The sequence below is a fragment of the Pollachius pollachius genome (assembly GCF_949987615.1).
Source record: "Pollachius pollachius genome assembly, chromosome: 16".
NCBI classification, from domain to species: Eukaryota; Metazoa; Chordata; class Actinopteri; order Gadiformes; family Gadidae; genus Pollachius; species Pollachius pollachius.
This window is the reverse complement of record NC_136949.1, coordinates 11,275,261-11,284,531: the sequence shown is the minus strand read 5'-3', so window position 1 is coordinate 11,284,531 and position 9,271 is coordinate 11,275,261. Positions and strand designations below refer to the sequence as shown.

The 9,271-nt window shown below is 42.7% G+C and overlaps 1 protein-coding gene across 1 annotated transcript; it reads left to right on the top strand.

The window, feature by feature from the left end:
* Positions 1 to 528: 528 nt before the first annotated feature.
* Positions 529 to 6,300, top strand: taf1a (TATA box binding protein (TBP)-associated factor, RNA polymerase I, A). Its single transcript, XM_079753134.1, has 11 exons — positions 529 to 670; positions 908 to 1,056; positions 1,151 to 1,314; positions 1,396 to 1,509; positions 1,763 to 1,964; positions 2,756 to 2,880; positions 3,082 to 3,240; positions 3,869 to 3,935; positions 4,339 to 4,462; positions 5,174 to 5,334; positions 5,562 to 6,300. The coding sequence occupies exons 2-11, from the start codon at positions 945 to 947 to the stop codon at positions 5,717 to 5,719; spliced, it is 1,386 nt and encodes a 461-aa protein (XP_079609260.1). The 5' UTR covers positions 529 to 670; positions 908 to 944; the 3' UTR covers positions 5,720 to 6,300.
* Positions 6,301 to 9,271: the final 2,971 nt, after the last annotated feature.

Genomic DNA, 9,271 nt, shown 5'->3' with positions numbered 1-9,271 from the left:
AACAGTATAGTAGCCTGTTTTACTTGTTCTTTGATGTAGTATGTAATTTATCACTTGCATCTTCTCAATCATAGTAGTCGAGGTATAGTCCGTCGACAAGAGATAACCGGAATAAAGTCGGTCTTTGACTTCAGTAGCTCAATTAAATGTGTATATCATAATTCACATATTCATGTCACATCAGCTGTGTTTTGACAGAGGAGTTTGGATATGGAGTGTTTGGGTGAATTTACCAAGGACTAAGGTTTCATCACCATCCAAACTGCAGTTCAAAAGGTACGTTTGAAGAAGTGGATTGAACCCTAGGGTTAACCCCTATGCATTCATAATACAGCTATGCTTAGGCCAACCAATGAATGAAACCCAAATAGTTATGTTACACAGGCAATGGGTTGAACGTACAATAGAGGGCAGTATAGGTAGAAATTCTATACAGAGGAAGAGGAGTGTATCGCCCCGCCCTTGGCCCTGCCCCTTTCCCAACTCTTACTTCCGGGTTGCAGCCCAGTAAACATGCTGGGTGATGCGTTCCTGCAGTGTGTACATGGCGATATCAGAATTGGAAACTAAAGTAGCCAACTGATCTAAATATGATTTCTCATTTATGCGTCAATCTTAATAACACATTTAATTTAAACGGACTACAATTTGAAGACGTTTACTATTCAAGGTATGTCAGGACTTCAATACATTGTTATGTTGGTTTCACATTTTTATGGCCAGACGTTTTGTTGCTATTGTAATTCTTTAAATTAGCGATAACCTTAACACCAGGTTAACATGTAGCCTTATATTATACATATAGACTTATATAATAAGACTTTATTTACGTTTATGCTTTGTTATTATCACATTTTAAAGTGAAGGCTAATTAAGCTTCCCGTGTCTTCCTATGCTCCTTTCATAGGATTCTGATCTAAACGAAGACGGTGGCCGACCTAGAAATGCAGCCAATAACAGATGATACCTCGGATGGAGATAGGAACACGGTCTTGAACTATCCAAATGGATCAAATAATAAATCAAAGCTGCCTTTGGCTGTTTCCCCATTTTATGGTAAGCTGTTATTTTCTCCATACGTCAGTAAACCTTAATATTACTTAACATGTTGGGAGTTATTTCAATATAATTGTGTGCATTGTCTCCGTAGACCATCGCATTGAAAGTGGGTTTCATCAGAGCACAAGGACATGTTTTCTGAAAGTTAGAAACGCCATGCTGCACAATGATTGGCACAAGGCAGGCCAGTACATGGCCAGTTACTTTCAAGCAATAGAGGACACAAACGTGTCTGTTGCCCAGCAGCACATAGAGGTAGGTAACGTTTTCATTAGAATGGACTGGTTAAGTGACTGGTTAAAAGTGACCTATTTTAACAGAGTTTGACTCTTTCAGATCATTTGGAAAACAGGAACAGACATTCTCCACCATCTTCCGAATGCAACGATGGAGAATTACAACGACTTCTATGAACAAATGAAGCTCTTGGGACTCAATAATTACCTCTTGGTAAGTAACCTAAAATCTGCCCTTTGGTAGCCTTGTCATTGCAACCATTGCTATTGTTCAAACTGTATTAGAAACATCAAGTGTCTGAAGAATAATAAATATTCAAATCCACCCACCACCCAAAAAAACCTGGAAAAGCAATAGTGCAGGTTTACATTGCCCACGACTGTGATACATATTGCATTTAAATGTCAAGTTTGAATTTATGCTTATTTATAAGGTTTGCAACGTGTGTGTCTGTATGTACCTGTAGGTTAGCCTGGAGCACAGTTTTCACCTGATGGTAAATGGGCAGCTTGAAAAGGCCAGGCATCAGCTGTCGATGGCTGAGACCTGGAGGCACGGCAGGCTGTCTGAGAGCCAGTCTCAGAGGGTCAAACTGGTGCAGGTCTACCGCAGCCTACTGGACTACTTCACCTGGTGCCACAAGAGGAAAAACTTATCCACAACGGCGGGTAAGAAGAACACATGGGAAAGGCAAGCAGAACCGCGAAAGACCATGCGAAATGGGCTTTGGAGTGCACCTTACCACTGTAGATATCCTGATTTTATTAGTAAAACGGGTAAACGTATAAATATAGGGGGGCTATGTTTTGATTGTTTTGGTATTGGATGTTGCCGAATGAACACGCTTGACCGCCGTTCCTGAGGCAGGCTTCTTATGATGGGAAGGGGAAATGTTATACATTATGCCCTTAAAAGTTGCGCAGACCCCTTTCCACAGGTTGTCATGACTACAAAAATGTGACATATTAAATTGGTCAATGTTGAAATATGATGTAAAAATGTAAGATTAGGCGAAGGAAAACTTTGTTTTTCAATTTCGGTCTGACACTGTGCCACGGTATGGCTGATATAGTCAACAACTTTATAGAAATGTTTAATAATCCAACACAATACCTCTAGAAAATAGACCTGAAAGAAATGATCAAGCCAATGGTTGCACACATTCGAAAATACATCAATTTTAGGACACGTGACTTCTACTACTACGAAGCACCTCTTGCCCTTTTGACTAGATATATTTCAAGAATATTTGATTTTGAAAGTTTGGAGTCCCAATAATTATAAGGCTCCATGGGTTTTCCAAAACCTCTACCCACACCGGCTGTTGTGATTTAATATCTGATGTTCAAGGCGGTGTGCATGGAATCTGTGTAAGATGAATTGAGGGTCGCATATTCTAATGGCCGTCAGTAAGAGCTTGTGTGTTCAAGTTTGAATGATATGGTCCTCCTCCCTCCAGCTTTAAGTACGGATGAAATGGCCGCGCTGGACATGGAGACCGTCTACAAGAAGTCCACTGTGAACTTGAAGGAGATTTTGAAGAACCCAGGTGTCTGGGATCCCTTCATACTTTGCTACATCGAGGTAAGCCGAGCCCTCCCCTGCTCCGATTGGAACGCGTGCGTCCAATGTAAAACAGACTTTGTGTGGACCAATGACTAATAATTAATGAAATTATTTTACTGCAGTATAATCTCTGTTGTCATAGCATTTTGTTTAATAAATGTTTTACAAAAGATTCTAACATTTGAGTTCATTTTGTATTCCTCCGGGTTCTCCTGGCAGATGCTGGAGCACTACCAGCGGCACGATGAGATTTCCAAGATTCTGGAGGACTACGCCTACGACGAGTCCTTCCCTCCCAACCCCAACGCACACGTCTACCTGTACCGCCACCTGAAGAAGACAGGCGCTCCGGAGAAGAAGCTGAGGCGTGTTTTGAAGGTAGAATCAATTGTTTTTTAAATGTATTTATCTGTTTTGTCACCAATGTGAAAGCATAGTATGGACGCCATCACCACCAGACACCACAGAGTTTCTACAAGCAGGTTTAATGTCTTTTTAGTTTAATCTGCTGCCTAATTAATTAATACAGCTGAATTCACTGGTGATCGGCAGGAACTTGAACCAGCAAAGCTTTCCCCCTTCTCAAATTGGACTTATGTTCAGCTTAAAGTTGTTAACTTCTAGAGCAACATGCAGAAACAACATGGCCAGTATCTGTCTTATTAATCTGCACCAAACTAACTTTCACTTGGCTAGCGAGTGCATGTCACTTTTGCATGATCCAATCAAATCCATCAGCAGCCTTTTGTCCCTCCCCTATTACTATAACCTTTTATTTTCACGTGCATCCATCTCATTTTTCCTATGAATTATTTCTGAAAAGGTTCATGTTAATAACAATGCTGTTTTTACCTTCTCTTTTTTTGCGTGGTACCTTGTAACTGTGACCCATGCAGACGTAAACTAACCCCATTTTACCCGTTAATGCTTGCATATGTGATGGTCTGAACAAGACTATTAGTAGTGAATACTTCTAATGACATGCGTGTATCTGTTACCATCATAGGTTCTGCATGACCTGGTCCCAAGCCATGAGCTGATGGCCGAGTACTTTACTCTCCTACTCCGGTCAGGTAAAGACAACAAACCTGCATTAGCAAACAGAGTCTCCTTATACTTCCGGCTCATGGCCACGGGAAAAGATCTCGAGCATGCGCAGAACGCAAAATCCAATTCCAATCAAATTGACCGTATACATGCACGCTTAATGCGACTATCGAATAATCTAGGGGTCTTAATCCAAGTATGAGAAACAAGGTTTGATTCGATTTTGGTCCAACTAAGCTGTATACTTGCATTTTAATAATCCAATCATAGTCGGACTAAGCCAATAATTTGATTTTCTTGAGTGTTATTTAAACGCAGTGAATGTTGTGGCCATTTGCATTAATTATAGTGAAAAATCCTCAGATTGTCAAAGTGTATTAAAGTAAAAGGCACTTTGTGACTTGCTACGTTGCTCTCTGCTTTCACCAGAAAAAGAGGAGGACCTTCGAAAGGCGTTAGACGTGTCTTTACTTATGCTCGACTACGCCTGCTGGAAGATCAACTTGGTCGCATGGAAGAGTTTGAAGGCCGCCATCATCAAATTGAAACAACAGTACGTATGAGGAATGTGATCATATTACTTGGACCTCAAAGGAGACTCGAACCCCATCGCCACTTTATACATTGGTTTGGATTAGATGACCACCTCTAGTCTCTAGGTTAAACACTGATGCTACAGTGACCCTTTGCACAGAGGCCACGTCATAAGGCTATGAGAGGTGGGACTAACACAGGGGACACTCACACCACTCCTGCCACTCATTAGTAGTCTGCTCCTTTAATGTATTAGGACACGGGTATAAGACTTACCTTCACTAGTTTAGTCTACTACCTGTGCGCTGGTAGATAAAAGTAGCACACCAATAATTAATGCGAAGCTCAACGTGTGTGTGTTTCCGACTATGAGACCTCTGTGAAAGTGATGTTTTAAATAAATATCTGACTATGATCTAATTCTCTGATATGGTTACCTGGTATCCGCTGACAAGCATTGAAGTGTCACATTTATTCTCCACTTATTGAAACTGAAACTAGGTTGACCTGCGAGTGGGCAGCCCTGACCCTGAATAATAAAACTCAACGTGAAAGTCTTTCTTAAAGCTGGTTCAGGGGATTGGTTCTCCCTAACTGAAGGCCGTCACCGATGTATATGGGTTTTTACCTCGATACTGCTCTCTCCATCGGTAGTAAGTAATGCTATTGAAGCCCAGAGAACGGGCGTATGGTGACGAGCGCTGGCTAAGCCCACCTATGATCCACGCAGGAACGTGGACAACTGGAAGGACGTAGTTGGTGACAGCATGGCGTCGAGGCGGGACTGGTGGCCGGCCTTTCACTTCACATACTTCCACGCCAAGGAGGACCTGACCACGGACCAGGCACTGCTGAAGGTCAAGGCCTGGGTGTGCAGGCTCCTGTTCCCAGGTAGTCTGTGTGTGTGTGTGTGTGTGTGTGTGTGTGTGTGTGTGTGTGTGTGTGTGTGTGTGTGTGTGTGTCACGATCACCAATGGACCAAAATATCTGCAATAACCAAACCAACTGTGGCGGAACCGTGACACAATAAAGCAAATGTCTGATTTTTGGAACAAAAGGAACATACACAGTCCAACTCAATACTGTATTTTGTTTTTCCTTCTTTTTTTTTTCAACAGACAAGGGCTACATCGTTGAATGGCTATCCCTGAAAAAGACCCTACCCCAGAAAGAGCCCCAACCCCAGAAAAAGACCCTACCCCTGAAAAAGACCCTAGCCCTGAAAAAAAAAAAAATCCTGAAAAAACACCAACAAACCTCTAAAGCGATCCCTTAGATTAAAAGGATACTTCACCCATTCATAACCGGCGTTCCATCATTCTAAAAACGCTATTGTAATATAGAAAAAAAAGTTTTTCTCCCTCAGCCTAGGAGTGATTTGCGAGAAAGGGCCCTCGAAAGGCAAACCGTGGGATAGGTGCCGTGGTTACAACATGGTGAGATGGTGTCCGGGTACCACTAGATGGCGCCCATGCTACAGACTTTGTAAACAAACACTGTCTTGAGTCGTTGATGGATGAGGGGTCTCTGGCCTCTAAATAAGTAATTAGCCAAGGAAGGAACCGATTAAGGAAGGTCGCATCATGGACCCTCAGTGGACTCAAGTGGAAATCACATGGATTGACTGGAGGGGACAACAACATCAAAACATGAAATGGTGTTTAATTCTTTAAAAGTAGTTACCTTACCGAGTGGACATCATGGACCATGTTTTCAGAGTGATACAGACTTCAAGTTCAGAGAAGTATTGTTAAAACTGTCTGACTAATTTTTTGTGTGCAAAATGTTCTTCACCATGTAGATACAATGTTCATATTGTAATATTTCAATTGTATTGTATAAATTAATTTATTTTGGTAGCCATATTGAATAATTGACTAACGGACACAACTGCTATGAATAAAATGAAAAACAAAAGAAAAAATCCCCTCGAACCATCTCTTGTTAATTTTTTTGTGCCCTTCACCTCACAATAACCTATTCAGTACAGATTCAGAAAGGCCATCGTCCCCAATCTCATGGATGTGATTTTGGTCTTACAGATGTACTGTTTTGAATAAGGTTGTACATGCAAAAAGCCTAACAATGCAATAGTTCCAACCACTGTCTATGCTTCTCCCACACTGGGGCAGAGGCGTGTCTGCGGCTCTGCAGTCGTTACATAACCCCCCCCCCGTCCAGACCGCAGAAACAGAAGGTGGGCTTAGATCACGCACTAACCGAAAGAAAAGAAAAGGGGTGTTTGGGGAGGTCAAGACACAACTAGTAGTTTCAATTTCTTTGTTAGAACGGGGACAATGTACGAATATCAAAACCCTGTATGAAACGAGGGTTGTAATGTACCAGGTTTTAGCAAAGTGCCATTTTGGCCTGTAGCCCCTGGGCAGGTAAGTAAAATTGAAAATGACACATTAAAAGAGTACAGAACACTATAACAGCATACTTAACACAATCACCCCCAGTGTCTGGATTACGTTTACCGTGGCAGTGTTTCATTGTTTCTTTATTGGGGGGAGGGGAGGCTTTTCACTTGGTTTGGGGGTCACCATTTAAATAATTATTCCAGCCATGTTGTAAGTGTAATAAATACATTGATATGGTGTATTTTACACATGGATACATCCATCATAGGGGTTTAATATAAATATATATACTATGTGGTATACTGATGAATACATTCTCCTTATAAAAAAAATGGATAGGTTGTGCAGAAACACGACACATTACGGCGTAGATGTTTGTGTGCCAGCTTGCTCCTGGCAAGGAGCCTACGCGTCTCCATAATTCATAAAGTCACGTCCAAATGTGGAGATGAAATAGGAAGTGTAGGTCTACAGAGCGCCATGCAGCTGCTCTGCTGTTAGAGCCGTGGCTGTTCCCCTGCAGCCTCTCCTACCAACCCAGTTGTATTTGTTGCATTAATAACACATACTGCAATGGGAGTGGATCATAGTAGGCGGCTGCTTGTGGAGACGGTTAAAGTATCCTTTTTGACATCCTTTACAGATGCACGTTACACATGATTGAACATACTGTACATAGAAAGAATACTGCCATTGAGTTTAAGTGGTAGTATTTGCATTGCTGTTTATGTTGAGGTTCACGTATGGTTTCGTTGCCGCATGCATTTTCCAACGAAAATGCAATAATACAATAACAAGTTACAGAAGCACGTGCATACAACATGTAACGGCTATTGTGCAGTGCACTATATTCATCCATAAAAGACGATATACTTTGCTCATGTTCCCATTCCATTTGGACCGCTAGGTGTTATGGTTTGGAGAGCTTACATTTTTTGACGTGCCAATAACAAGAGGTCATCGATTTAGATGCGGATGTGAGACTTTCCAAAAAGATCCTTCGTAATGCCCGTGGACGAGGTTGCAGGGGTTTTCCTGCCTGTTCAGTTCTGCAATTCATCTCTCTATTTTTATATTCAAGCCTGTGGTTCTGCCTTTTGTTTGGGCCAGGCCGTAGTCAGGCACACGTCTAAACTGTTTACAGGATGTCTTCTCCTGCCGGGAAGAGCTATGGGGACATCCACAGAGGTGGATGGCGTCACCTCGGACGGATCACAGAGAGCAGGAGAGACACAGAGACACATGTGCAACAGCTCACAACAAGAGCTGCTTTCCCTCTGCAGCCTCCCCCTTGATCTCTTAAACAAGCCTGGGTGTCCTCCATGCTACCAAAGGGCTCCTGTAAAAATACAAACAGAGGAAGGCAGCCGCCGGTTCGCTGCTGCGTGGCTGCCCTGGGTCTTTTGAGCAAGGCCTTGAGCTGCAAGCTCTTCGTCCCTTTTGGGGGAAAAATAATAAAAAAAATGCTGAATGATGAGATGAGGTTTGACCTCATATCTGAATGTTTTTTTTTTTCATGTTTTCCTATGAGGTTAATCATTCCAACAGTCATATGTATCTTTGTCTTGTTAAATCCTATTTCTGTTGGCACTTAGTATTTGCTGTAGCCTCGGGTGTGTGTGTGTTTGTGAGTGTGTTTGTATGTGTGTGTGTGTGTGTGTGTGTGTGTGTGTGTGTGTGTGTGTGTGTGTGTGTGTGTGTGTGCTTGTGTGTGTGTGTGTGAGAGCAAGTAAGACACACAACAAACAAACCTAGGATCCCTTTAGGGAAAACCGTGCGATGCTAACCATACTGCGGGTTTTACCGGCTGAACAGGTGGCCAGTGTCATGGAGGCGTCTTTTTGGTCTGGAATTTCCCTCCCAAGGTTGTGGAGACATATGGGCTTCTGTAAAATCGATCAGGTCATTAAAGAATAAAACAGCCCAAATCCCATTCAACCCATGGGGCTTCAAAAGCTGTCTTATGCACATGGAGATCCTGGGGTTTTCCTGGGCTTGCCTTGTCCTGGCTTCTCATTGACTCCCCTCTATATGTGTCACTGATATAATGGTCAATACCAAATGGTTCCTTTGGCTGGTTGATCAGTTCACTCCAGTTCTGCGGCCCCCGCAGGGCTCCGGAACTGCCTTTATCATCACCAGCACATCATACACAAAAACACATGCAAGCAATGGTGGAATTAAAACAACGTTAACACAAGAGGCACATATACACCCCCACATCGATCAACCCCAACCCAGGAACCTTGATTAGTATCCCAACCACAAAGGACCCAGGAGGGCCCCGAAAGGTCCAGACCGCTAGGGAACAATGAACCCCCAGAATCCTTAATGAACCGGCGTCCACGCCCGTGGCAGCTCCGATGTCTATATTTAAGTTTTATTTTTGGGCAGGTCAGTGACGGGGGACAGGAAAGCAGATCAAAGATGACTGGGAAAGACTTGAAGTATGGGACCACAGGTCA